This window comes from Choloepus didactylus, chromosome 9 (genome assembly GCF_015220235.1).
Source record: "Choloepus didactylus isolate mChoDid1 chromosome 9, mChoDid1.pri, whole genome shotgun sequence".
Classification (NCBI taxonomy): domain Eukaryota; kingdom Metazoa; phylum Chordata; class Mammalia; order Pilosa; family Megalonychidae; genus Choloepus; species Choloepus didactylus.
This window is the reverse complement of record NC_051315.1, coordinates 37,642,058-37,656,127: the sequence shown is the minus strand read 5'-3', so window position 1 is coordinate 37,656,127 and position 14,070 is coordinate 37,642,058. Positions and strand designations below refer to the sequence as shown.

The 14,070-nt window shown below is 41.5% G+C and overlaps 1 protein-coding gene across 2 annotated transcripts in view; it reads right to left on the bottom strand.

Moving 5' to 3' along the window:
* LYPD6 (LY6/PLAUR domain containing 6) overlaps positions 1 to 14,070 on the bottom strand; it is a 147,643-nt gene that overhangs the window by 22,214 nt on the left and 111,359 nt on the right. For both annotated transcript variants that reach the window (XM_037850363.1, XM_037850364.1), the window contains one exon: positions 11,919 to 12,017. In XM_037850363.1, coding sequence (XP_037706291.1) covers positions 11,919 to 12,017 — 99 coding nt within the window. The remainder of the gene's footprint in view (positions 1 to 11,918; positions 12,018 to 14,070) is intronic.

Below are 14,070 nucleotides of genomic sequence, written 5' to 3'. Positions count from 1 at the left end.
TTTTTTGTTCCGGGGACAGTAACTAGCTTCCACTCCTCTCTATGCTGCCATCTTAGCTCCTCTTCTCGGTGGTTCACATTTTCGAATCCATTCTGCCAATTTATATCTTTTAATTGGGGAGTTTAGTCCATTCACATTCAGTGTTATTAGTGTGAAGGCAGTTCTTGAATCAGCCATCATATCCTTTGACTTTTATTTGTCAGATTATTTTTCCCTTCCCTCTATTTCTTTTAACATATCCTTATTAAAACTCTTTAGTTCTGTGCCCCTCTCCTTACCTGTCTCTCCTTTTTATCTCAGCTGATAGGGCTCACTTTAGTATTTCTTACAGGGCATGTCTCGTTATCAAATCCTCTCTGCATTTGTTCATCTGTGAAGATTTTAAACTTTCCCTCGAATATGAAGGAGAGCTTTGCTGGAATAAAGAATTCCTCGTTGGCAATTTTTTTCTTTCAGAATTTAAAATACATCATACCATTGCCTTCTCGCCTCCATGGTGGCTGCCTATTAGTCACTACTTAGTCTTATGTTGTTTCCCTTGTATGTGGTGGATTGCTTCTCTCTTTCTGCTTTCAGAACTTCCTCCTTCTCTTTAGCATTTGACAGTCTGATCAGAATATGTCTGAGTGGGTTTATTTGGATTTATTCTGTTTGGAGTTCACTGGGCATCTATGATTTGCATATTTATGTCATTTAGAAGGATTGGGAAGTTCTCTCCAACAATGTTTTTGAATACTCTTCCTAGTCCTTTACCCTTCTCTTCCCTTTCTGGAACACTGATGATTCTTACATTTGTGTGCTTCATGTTGTCCATCATATCCCTGAGATCCACTTCGAAGTTTTTTATTTTTTTCACCATTCATTCTTTTGTGCTTTCGTTTTCCAACCTATGTTCTAACAGTTCGCTTATTCTTTCCTCAGCTTCCTCTAATCTTGTACTGTGTGTATCAAGAATATTTTTAATTTGATCAACAGTTTCTTTTATTTCCATAAGATCCTCTATTTTATCTACTCTTGCAAATTCTTCTTTATGCTCTTTTAGGGTCTTTTGATGTCCTTTATATCCTGAGCCATGGTATTGGTGTTTGTGATTGTTTGATTAATTTCTTCAAGTTCTGTATCTCCTCTGATTTTTTTAATTTGGGCATTTGGGTTATCCATATCTTCTGGTTTCTTCATATGCATTATAATTTTCTGTTGTTTTTTTGGTCTCTTGGCATTTGCTTATCTTGATAGTATACTTTTAGGATATGTAGACTTACTTAAACAATTATCTATAATTTGACAGAGATACAGCTTGATGCAGTACACTTTTCCTGACCTACCAGCATATGGCACTCCCAAGCCACCTTTTATCCTCAATCCAGTTCTCCCCAACTTTGTTTATACAGTGAGTTTGGGTCCAACCCACATGGATGTCCAATCAGTGCACCAATTTTCCGGGTGCAAGGGGGACTGCCAGCCCTGTGGGTAGGGGTTGTGCCCTATGTGGTTTGGCAGGGAAGAGGGCTTGAAGACCCAGTATTCCCAGCCTTTCCTGGGATTGCAACAGTGATAACCTGGGGTTGCAGCAGGCGTCCACCCCTTCAGCTCAGACTCCCCTCATTCCCTCTCTGCCATGGACCCACAAGTCCCTGGGTTTGGTGTAGGGCCCCTGTCACTTTTGTGCTGCTCCCCTGCCTCTCGGCTTTGCATCTTGTGGGCTTCTGCGGAGGAGTTGTGCTGTCACAAGCCAGCCAAATCCCAAGTTCCCTTGTGGAGACTCTTATCTGCAGGGTGGTGAAGGGGTGGCTCCCATCCCACTTCAAAGACAGTAACCCATTTCTGCAGTCATCCATTTGCTGCTGCAGCACGTCCCTGACTTAGGCCTTCAGCTGCAGGCATGCAAAGGGCTATCACCCATGCCAGTTACCAAGGCAGGTGCCTGCACCATGGAAAGCACTCCCCACAGCATCTGGCTGCAGCTCCCTCTGCCATCTCCCTGACCACTACCCAGGTCCTGCTCCGATCCACCTCCAAACAGCGTGAGTCTAGCTGCTGTTTTCCCAGCGGCTCTCTGGATCAAAGATTCATACAATTCTGAATGCAGGCTCTTGCTTCGCCAAGTGCGCAATCACTATGGATTTGCCTAGCCAATGGAACTAGTATTCTGGAGCACTTTGTCTTTTATGTAGTGTTTTTCATGGAGAAGAATTTTCCTGTCTCTCCTAATCTACCATCTTGGATCTCTCTCTAGTATATTTTTAATTTCATCTACAGTGTCTTTCATTTCTGTAAGATCTGTTATTTTTCTATGTTCTTTCAAATTCTTCTTTATCCTCTCCTAGTGTCTTAATATCCTTTATCTCTTTAGCCATCTCATTGAAATTATTTCAGAGGTTTGTTTGAACATGAACATCTTTGATTAGTTGTTCCAAATTCTGTATCTCCTCTGACTTTTTAATTTGATCATTTGGTTTGGCCATTTCTTGGTATTTTTGCTGGTATCCGGGCATCTGATTATCTTGATAAGGTCACTTTGAAAATTAGTTCCCCTCTCTTATCTAAGATTTTGTTATTGATTGGTGTTCTAGTTTGCTAATGCTGCCGTTAAGCAAAATACCAGAAACAGATTGGCTTTTATAAAAGGGGGTTTATTTGGTTACACAGTTATAGTCTTAAGGCCATTGAGTGTCCAAGGTAACACAACAACAATCGGGTACCTTCACTGGAGGATGGCCAATGGTGTCCGGAAAACCTCCGTTAGCTGGGAAGGCACGTGGCTGGCGTCTGCTCCAAAGTTCTGGGTTCAAAATGGCTTTCTCCCAGGATGTTCCTCTCTAGGCTGCAGTTCCTCAAAAATTCACTCTTAGTTGCTCTTGGGGCATTTGTCCTCTCTTAGCTTCTCCGGAGCAAGAGTCTACTTTCAACGGCCGACTTCAAACTGTCTCTATAAGCTGAAGCTCCTCTCTCAGTTCCAGTGTGTTCTTCAAAGTGTCCCTCTTGGCTGTAAAGCTTGCTCCTTCTGTCTAATTTTATATAGTGCTCCAGTAATTTAATTCAGACACACCCTGAATGGGCGGGCCAACACCTCTATGGAAATTATCCAATCAGAGTCATCACCCACAGTTGGGTGAGGCACATCTCCATGGAAACACTCAAAGAATTACAATCAAATTAACACTGATAGGTCTGCCCAAACAAGATTACATCAAAGATAATGGTGTTTGGGGGGACATAATACATTCAAACTGGCACAATTGGGTTCATGTTGAAGGTCTTCTTTAGTACTTGTTTTGTCAGCATTTCCCAGCCAAAACAGGGCCTGGAAGGGATCAAGACTGTGGGGCCCAGAGGGTGCATTTCACTGGCCTACAGTTGGATCAGAACTTTGTCGTGTCCCCTCTATTCCTGGGGGGAGGGTGTCCCTGTCTCTACCAGCCCACAGCAGCCACCTGGGTGAGAACCAGGTGGACCCACAGCTGCTGGCTTCAGGAGTCAAGAATGGGCACCAGGAGCCACAGTCGAGGTCACTCACTCACTGCAATTTCTCTGTCATAGTGTCTGTTTCTTTGTCCAGCATGTCCTTGTATGCCACAGTGGTCCTTCCCTCATCTCTTGAGCCGCAGAACTGCTGCTTTGGACAGTTTCTGCCTGTTCCCTAGGTGGCTTTGGTGGCGGAGTGAGTTCTATCTTTCCTTATTCCACCTTCCTGGAAGTCTCTTTTTTAAAGTGTAATGTTTTTGATTTGACATTTAATTACACAAATATTTATTAAACACTTTTCAGTCTCTCTCTCAAGGAGCCACAGGCAAAACCACATAGATGTGAGCACTTGACACAACTGGTCCCTCATATGATTTCAAGATCCCTTCCCTTCCTGGCTCACAAAGTCAAGAATATTGAACAGATTTATAATGAGTGGCCGATGAAATTAAAGATACTGCAAAGGAAGTACTAACCCAAAGCAGAACAAGTGAGCAACACAAGTCATTAAGGGATGCATCTTAAATTCTTATTTCTATGGAGGGAATATAGTACCATGAATTTTTAAGTGCCAGAGGCAATTCAAATGTAATGTAGGGGAACTCCGTATTTTGTAAACTGACGACTGCTCTAATTGGAAAAAAAAATTAAATCCACACACACACATGACGGAAGAAGTACTTAGATTGCACACATCCCAAAAGTCAGAGTGACAGGATACCTGTTTTAGCTAGAGAAGCCACTGATGCCACTGTATTCTCTCTGGGAAATCCTAGGTAGGGTAATGCTTATTGATGCGTATTTGACCAGACAGTGATTCCCTTAAAATCTATGAAGGTCTGTTGAATCCATAAGCAAGCTTAGTGTCAGTCACTAAGAAAGGCTATGTCTTTAGGCACATCCATGTGGCTGGATTTAGCTTTTGAAAACTCTTGAAATTTAGTCATTTCTAAGCAATTTGGGATGTAGGCTTATTCTGTATAGATAAAACTACTTATGGTAAATAAATTTTTCACTTTTAATACTTTATTTTTACATCACGAGATGAACAAAGGACAAATCCCACTTGCTTAGAATTCTGGAGGATGGTAGAGACTGGAGAATGACCCCACAAACACTGAACTGAAGAAAGAGAAATACCAGGTAGGAAACTTCCCTCCCCCTCACTGGGTCCCACACAGCTTGGGAAGTGCCCAGAGGCAGCGGCTGCCACCAGGGACACAGACTATGAAGCCATCACAGCATATCCAGACACAAGGATCAAAGTCCACAGAGACCCAGAGCAGAACACAAGCCACTGAGGAGTGCTGCATACAAAAGGGCCCCCAGGAGAGGGTTTCAAAATGGAGGAATAGGGAGGGATCAGCAGAACCTACTTCTCTCCCCAAATCATTGAATAGCCAGGCAGAAATTGTCCAAAGCAACTGTTTTGAGTTCTAGAGACCAGGGAAGTTCAGTACAACAGCAAGGGAAATTAGAGATGAAGAGACTGAGAAACTGGTCAGAGGCTATGAGTAATTCAGTCTGCAGCTCTGGCATCCACTTCTCACCCTGATCCTTGCATGGGGGCAGCTGCAGACTGGGACAGCTGTAGGAGTCCTCCATCCCAAGCACAGATAGGGACACAGAGAGCCAGGTATTGGCCAGCAGAGTGAGAACATGGAATCCCACAGTTTCAGCCCCTCCTGGTCAGATGCTGCCAGGCACCACTATTTGCCAGTTCAACCTCTGAAACAATACAAAGAGCTTTAACATCCTGCCTGGTAGGTTGGAGGGGACTAGGTAGCCAAAGAGCACCATCTGCTGGGCAGGCTGGGAAGAGCAGCCTGGTGACAGGAAAGGAAAAAAAAGGTGGGGGGGGGGCTTTTGGAGTCTTTCTTGACCCACTCCCAGGGCCCTTGGATCTGGCCTAAGTCCCCTGCACAGGTACCTGGCTCTGTTTTGTCTGGGAAATACTGACAAACCAACGGTCAAAGAAGAGCCTCAATTCAAACCCAATCAACAACAAAATCCTAGACAAGAAAGAGAAACCAACCTTCAAAATAAACCATCAAGATATTCAGATATCAGCAAAAAATCATAAGACCTACTTTAACAAGTCAGAGAAATCACAGAATTTGGATCAACTAATCAAAGATCTTCAAACAAATCTCCTAAATCAATTCAAGGAGATGGCTAAAGGATACTAAGACACTGTATGCTTTCAAATTCTTCTTTTCAACCAAAGAATAATAGAAAATAAAGACACTTCTGATGAAATTAAAGATGCCCTAGAAATACGCAACAGCAAATTTGAAAAGGCAGAAAGAATCAGTGAGCTAAAAGACAAAGCACTGAAATTTAAACATCAAAAGAACTCATGGAGAAAAAGTAGAAAAATGTGAGGAGGGTCTCAGGGAAATGACTGACAACATGAAGCACACAAACATGTGCATCATAGGTGCCCCCAGAAGGAGAGGAGAAGGGAAAAAAGAGCAAGGAAGAATATTTGAGGAAATAGTAGCTGAAAATTTCCCAACCCCTATAAAAGACATAAATATGCAAATTAAAGAAGCCCAGCATACTCCAAATAGAAGCATCTTCTAGATGTAGTGATAGACGGTCGTTTCTTAGACTTTATACTCAAAGCACAAGCAACAAAAGAAAAAACCTCCTCAAAACTGAATACTTCCATGCTTCAAAGGACTTTGCTAGAAGGGTGAAAAGGCAGCCAACGCAATGAGAAAAATTATTTGAAACCCACAAGGTTAAGGGTTTGAGATCCAGAACATATAAAGAAATCCTACAATTCAACAACAAAAAGATTAACAATCCAATTTAAAAATGGGTAAAAGACATGAATAGACATTTTCCCAAAGAGGAAATACAAATGGCTAAAAAGCACATGAAAAGATGCTCAACTTCATTAGCTATTAGGGAACTGCACATTAAAATCACAGAATGACCACTACTAAATGGGGAACTACAGGTGTTGGAGAGGATGTGGAGAAATAGGAACTTATTCACTGCTGGTAGGAAAATAAAATGGTACAGCCACTGTGGAGGACAGTTTGGCTGTTCCTTGGTATGCTGGTTTGAATGTATTATGTTCCCCAGAAAAAGCCATATTCTTTGATGAAATCTTGTGGGGCAGACATATTAGTGGAGATTAAGTTGGAATGTTTGGATTAGGTTGTTTGCATAGAAATGTGCCCCATCCAACTGTAGGTGATAACTCATTTCCATGGAGGCGTGGCCCCACCCATTCAGGGTAGGCCTTGATTAATGGCGCCATATAAATGAGCTGACAAACAGAAGGAACTCAGTGCAGCTGTGAGGGACACTTTGAAGAAAGCACAGGAGCTGCAGACAAGAGACAGTTTGAAGATAGCCATTAAAAGCAGACTCTTGCTCCGGAGAAGCCAAGAGAGGAAAAATGCCCCAAGAGCAACTAAGAGTGACATTTTTGAGGAACTGCAGCCTAGAGAGGAATGTCCTGGGAGAAAGCCATTTTGAAACCAGAACTTCTGGAGCAGACACCAGCCACGTGCCTTCCCAGCTAACAAAGGTTTTCCGGACACCACTGGCCATCCTCCAGTGAAGGTACCCGATTGCTGATGTGTTACCTTGGACGCTTTATGGCCTTAAGACTGTAACTGTGTAACCAAATAAACCCCCTTTATAAAAGCCAATCCATTTCTGGTGTTTTGCATTCTGGAAGCATTAGCAAACTAGAACACTTGGGAAGCTAAGTATAGAACTGCCACATGATGTGGCAATCCCACTACTAGCTATATATATACCCAGAAGGCCTGAAGGCAAGGGCACGAGCAGACATTTTCATTCTGATGTTCATAGCAGCATTATTCACAATTGCCAAAAGATAAACAAAATGTGGATATGTGCATACAGTGGAATATGATTTAGCTGTAAGAAAGAATGAAGTCTTGAAGCACATGAAAACATGGATGAACTTTGAGGACATTATGTTGAATGAAATAAGTTTGACATAAAAGGACAAATCTTGTAGGATCTCACTAATATGAACTACTTATAATATGTAAACTCATAGACATAGAATCTGGAATATAGGTTGCCAGGAGATAGAATGAGGCTGGAGAATTGGGAGAGGTTGCTTAATGTACGTAGAATTTTTAACTAGCTTGAATTTAATTGTTTAGAAATGAATAGGGGTGATGGCACATTTTGGTAAGTGTAATTAACAGAGCTGAATTGTGGTTGTCATTGTGATTGAAAGGGGAAGTTTAGAGTTATGCATTTCACTAGATGGAAAGGAAGTAAAACATGGAACTGTATCACACAGTGAACCCTGAGGTGGACGATGACTATGATTAATAAATAGTACAAATATAAAAATGTTCTTTCATGAAGTAGAACAAATGTTCTTCACTATTACAACAAGTGAATAATAGAGTAGTATATAGGAAAAAATGTACCTATTGTAAACTATGGACTATAATTAAGTTTTATTTTGATATTCTTTCATCAACATTAACAAATGTATCACACCAATGCTAGAGGTCAATAATAGGGGGTATAGGGGTTATGGGATGTTTTAGGGCTTTTTCCCCCCCTGGAGTAATGAAAATGTTCTAAAACTGATTGTGGTGATGAATGCACAACAATATGATGGTACTATGAGCCATTGATTGTATACTGGTTGGATTGTATGGCGTGTGACTATATCTCAATAAAACTGCATTACAAAAAAAAACCGGTTATATCAAAGAAAAACAAGATTGTTATGGATTTAAGAGGTTAATTTTAAGCCCCACAGTAAACACAAAGAAATTATCAAAGAATATGACCACAGAGATGAAAAGTAGAGTATGGGTTAAGAGAAATGGGGGAAGGGGCAATGGGGAGTTAAGAAATGAGTGTAGAGTTGCTGTTTGAGGTGAAGGGAAATTTCTAGTAATGGATGGTGGGAAGGTGATAGCATTACAACATTCTAAACGTGATTAATCCCACTAATGGAATGCTAGGGAGGGGATACAATGGGAAGATTTAGGCTGTATATATGTTTCCACAATTGAGAAAAAAAAAAAAAAAGTCTAAATAGATGACAGTTGAATGCCAAGGATGACCCTGGATGGGATCTGAGGACACAGTTGAGACATAAGGGAAAAAAAAAAAGGAAATATAGAATGTAAGCTTTGTGTCAATGTTGAATCTCTTGTACTTCTTAGCTGCGTTTAATGGGATTGCATAAAAAAATGTTCTTGTTCATGGGAATTGTATATGTGAATTATAGTGTTTGTTCAAGGATGGGTGCAGTTAGCTCTCATGCGTTCAGAAGACAGCAATAGATGATGGATAATAGGGAGGGAGGGAGGGAAAGAAGTAGCAGTGTGACAGCATGTTAAAGTTGGTGGATTGGGCTATCGGGAGAGGGAGTCAGGGTATGCTGGAGTTCTGTGTATGGGGTTTGTATTGTTTTTGCAACTGTTCCTATAACTTTGAATTTATTTCAAAATAAAATAAAAAAAAAAAGTTAAATATGTCACAGAGTAAACAACCAACCAAAAATGTCTGTCAGGATGACTTTCCTTAGCAGCTTCTGAGCTGCTCTTACTAAATCTGTTAGTTGTCAGCTACTTCAGAAAAAAAAAAAATCTAGTGTTAGCCAGCAGTTAGACACGTTTTATATTTTAATAATAAAACATTTTTTCATTGTTAGAAAAATCTGGAGAAAACCCAGAGGAAAGGACAGAGGGCTCAAGGGAGATGGGGCTGGCAGACAGGAGGCGGCGTGTGACGCATCTCCTCAGGCAATGCGCTAGTCCACACACCTTACCTGATACTCCAGCCTCACAGAAATAACCTGGCCCCACTACCTGTTCCTACTATTCTGTGCAAAACAAAAAACACAAAACACACACAAAAAACCACTTGTGGCTACTTAAAGTTCGGGGCTCTCCACTTTGTGAATCCTGTCTGCAGGCCTTTGCTCTGAGGGATGACCCCTGCAAGACATGTCCTCTGCAGGTTCTCCTGTCCCATCCCAGTTGTAGACTATATAAGCGTCTCAGGCCATGAAGCTTTCACTGGCCACCTCAGCCCCTAAATAATTCTTCTTCCATTAAACTCCAAAAGCACTTAATACCATGTCTCATTTGGCACTTAGCTTTGTTCTGCTGGTTTTGATGTTTGATATGTTCAGATCATATCTCCCCAGCTATAGTGCATGCTCCTTGAAAGCAGAAACCAGATTCTTATTTTTCACTGTGAAATTCTCACAGGGCCTGTCCTAGTTGCTGCACACTGTGAGCCTCAGTATATGACTTTCCATTCATTCCCATAGATTTAAGAACAAAAGAATGAAAGTGGGAGGAAAAAAAGAGGAAAAACTGTGTAAAGACCACCCAGTGATCCTTGTAGTTTTCTGTACTGTGAAGGGTTGGATTTTGACCTCAGAAGAAAGTACAGAGATGGAACTTCCTCTCTTTCCTGAGAAGACTCCAAGCCACACCACCACCAGTGACCTCTTTTCTCCTTGAGCCAAAGAGACACTTGAAAACCATCAGACTTGGACTGAGCCACTATGAAAATAGGGCCTGAAGACTGCAGAGCAGCAGCTCACAGTCCATCTTTGTCCTCTGCTCACCTCTGCCACAGTACATCCCTGAGAAGTCAACACCAAGAGAACACACTCACACTTCCCCGCACAGGAGCTCTAAGAAGTGGCAAGACTTTCAAAAGCTAATCTGACAGTGTTGTCCCAGCAGGAACCATTTCAAAGGTTACAGGTTACACAAGCAAACCATCCTGTTTTTGTCCAGTTGAATTCAGCGGTTCTCAAATTTTGCTGTCAATTAGAACCACCTGAGGTGTTGGACTCTTGTACCCAGCTACAGCATAGAAATCTCTCAGTGGGCCCAGGCATCAGTATTTTTTTTAAATCTTTTTTTTTTTAATCAGGTGATTTCAATGTGCAGTCAAGTTGGGGAAGCAGGGTGTAGCCAGGTCCAAACCTTCTTTCTGCAATGGAAATGTTAGAAAATACTGACTCATCTGGAGAGATCAGGTGACTCCAGAGGGCAATGGGGACAGACTCAAACTTTAGTTAGCCACATGGCTGGATAGCTAGCTTGTGATTATTCTTTCATGTCTCCTCTTGTTTCTATTCACTGTGGTCTCTGGGGACTCCATTTGTATCTCTACCTAAGAGTAAATAAGACGAATCTAGAAATGACAACACTGCATGTCACTTTCTATTAGTGGGTGGAGGAGCCCCCATGGTTGTCATCCCTGACTGCTCATTACAGTCACCTGGGATATTTCACAAACCTGATGCAAGGCCCTACTTTCAGAGAAGCTGACTCAACTGGATTAGAGCTGTGGTACTTAAAGTGTGGTTTCTGGTAGCATCACCTGGGAACTTGTTAGAAACACAAATTCTCAGATCCCATCTGAGACCTACCAAATCAGAAACTCTGGGGCTAGGGCCCAGAAATCTGTTTTCATCAGCCTGCCAGGGAAGAATGATCCCACTGAAGTTTGAGAATCAACAGTCTAGACAGAGCATAGGTTTCAGTGAGTTTGAACATTTCCACAGGTGCTTCTACTGTGTGGTCTGGGTGGAGACTCACGGTTAGACAGCTAAGGTAGCTGACATCTGTCTTTTATGGTCTCCACGTTCTCCCAATTTCCAGTCCTCCAGAAAGGACAGAGTGCCACTGGGCTGCATGTGAGAACTGTCACATTATGTTGAAAAATGATGGATTTGGTGTTTCTTTTTCCATCATTTTAATAACTGTATTAGATCAGCAGCAAGGCTCTGATTAGATTCCTTGTTCAAACTTTTGTCAATAATGCCCCCATCATCACTTTTCTTCCATCAAATGACTCAACCTTCCTCCAAAAAATAAAATAGCCAATTAACTGTTGACTCAGTAGCCAAATCTAACCATCTTTTTCTTTCAGAGGATGAAAGATGTGAAAAAGGATTTTCTTCAAAATTTCATGTTTCAAAGGGGCACCCATCTCAGCCCTCAAGGAGAATTAATAGTTTTAAAAGCTCAGGGTTTTTATTTGTGCAAGGATGACCTTTAGAATTCCAGCTTTACTGTAATCTCAGGACAGAAATCTCTGGCAAGATAATGAATAAGTGGAATTCTTATATGAACATAGATTCATAGCATACATAAAGGAGATTACTATGCAATGGCTAATACTTTTTGTAAGAGTCTGTGTTTGGCCCAGCCTGGGGGTAGGAAGCATCACTTACCTTCTTTGGAGCTCAGAAGATGCTTCATGAGAAAGGGGACAATCCTAGGGATCCATTTATGTCTCTGAGAATAGCTGATGATAAATTATTGGTGTGGTATAAAAGAAACTGCTAACACTAGCCTTAGGCAAGAGTAGCATTTGAAACTGCATGCATGCCTCTCTCTACACATGTTTACTGATGGACCACTTTGGGGACCCCAATCTCTCTGTTGAGGGTTTACCTCGAGGACAGTAGATGTCTGGAGCCCATCGGTTGCACTCATAATTGTCTGCTGCCTTTTCACAGGTGAAACACTTAAATCCACCAGGATATGGTGTGGCTACAGAAAAACAAAAAAGATGAGAAGATAAATTATTTTGGTTGAGCACGGAATTATGCATTGTGAAGTTAGGCATTTTCAGCATTTAAAAATAGTTCGGCAGTTTCTTAAAGACCTAAACAAGCAACTGATATATGACCTAGCAATTGTACTCTTGGCCATTTTATCCCTGAGAAATGAAAACTTCTATTCACACAAAAATCTGTACATAGTAGCTTTGTTTGTAGTAGCCAAAAAACTGGATACAACCCAGAAGTCTTTTGATAGGTAAATGGTTAAACACACTGTGGTGTATCCATACCCTGGAATACTAGTCAGCAATAAAAATGAATGGGCTATTGAAACATGCAAAAACTTGGATGAAATTCTGGGGAATTATGCTGAGAGAAAAAAGCCAATCCCAAAGCCTACATACTGCATGGTTCCATTTATAAATCATTTTTGGAATGACAAAAATTTTAGAAACGGAAGACAGATTAGTAGTTGCCAGTAGTTAGGGATAGGGGTGGGAAAGGAGGGAAGTGAGAGTGAGGGCAAAGGTGGGATCCTTGTGGGGTTGGACCTGTTTAGTATCTGAACTGTGGAGGTGGATAACTACACCTACACACGAGGTTAAATTGTATGAAACTGAATATTCACACACAAATGGGTCCAAGTAAAACGGGGAAACTCTGAATAGGATCAGTGGATTATATCAACATCAATATCCTGGATGTGACACTATACCATTGCTTTTCAAAATGTTAGCATTGGGTGAAACTGGGTAAAGTGTACAAGGAATCTATGAATTATTTCTTAGAACAGAATGTGAATTTACGGTGATCTCAATAAAACATTTCAATGAACAAAAGGACATTCTCTGGATTTCCAATGATTTACCCTTGTATGTAAAGTTATGTAGACATGTCAATCTGTAAATATAAAGATTATGCTGAATAAAAAAAATTTCCAGATGTTTGATCCTCAATCTACAAACACGGCAGTTTCTATGGTTCAGATGTGCCATGGTTAAGGGTCCCTGGAGATGGTAAGTACTGGCTAAGGGAAGAATCTTCACCGCTAAAATGTACACTGCCTGCACAGAGGTGACCCTCCTAAGGATCCATCCAGGCCCACGTCCAAATGTCCATGGGCCTCCTTTGTGGACCTGGTGAGCAGGAGGCTGGGGGCATGTGAAGAACAGACAGTGGTCACTGGCTCTAATGATCTGGCCAAAGCCTGAGTAACTCCAGGAAGCCCCTCCTATCTATTTCCCACACTCTCCTGCCTTCCGAAGAGACTATCCTCCAGGTACTTGTATTCTTTGCCTTGCATTTGAGCTCAGGAGGGCAGGTGTCAGAGTCAAGCACTGGCCTTCTGTCAGCATTTGAGATCTACAAGGACTGCCAGGCCAGGTTATTCTCCGCCCTCCCCTCTGATGTGCTTTTACTTGCTTCATAGTTATAACCATTTGTTGCCTTGCCACTTCGAGTTTTACCTTTTATAAACAGAACTTGTGGGGTTTTTTTTCAGTTTGCAACATTACCTGGCCTATTTGAAAGCTGCAAACACTCAAATGTGTCACTTGCAGGAGCCAACTGTTCTGTCTCACAGATGGCTGAGCCGGCATATCCCACTGGTGGAAATAATCATCTCAGGGTAAACTGCTTTGCCCACATGGCACCAATTAAGTATGTTATCAAAAATAAATGAGGGAGGAGGCAGCAGCTTAAGGCCAGAAATTATGGGCCGGATATAACTTTGATTTTCACCTTGTCTAGAATAGCTGCCTATCCATGCACTTCCTTCCAATATTTCACAGAGCTGACTATGTCAATATCCAATAACGTAACATGATCAAAAATCAAACTGTCTAAAAAAAAGACATGTAGCTGGACCTTTTATGGTCCCATTTGAGAGTTCTGTGTTGCCCCAAGTGGCTGGTAAGTGAAACTCATAAACAGGAAGACAGTGAGTACAGGGCTTGTCATAGAAAATGAGGTATGGGAAAGGGCTTAGATATGAGAAATTTCACCATGGGGACAAAAGGCTTTCCTATCATATATTTATAATA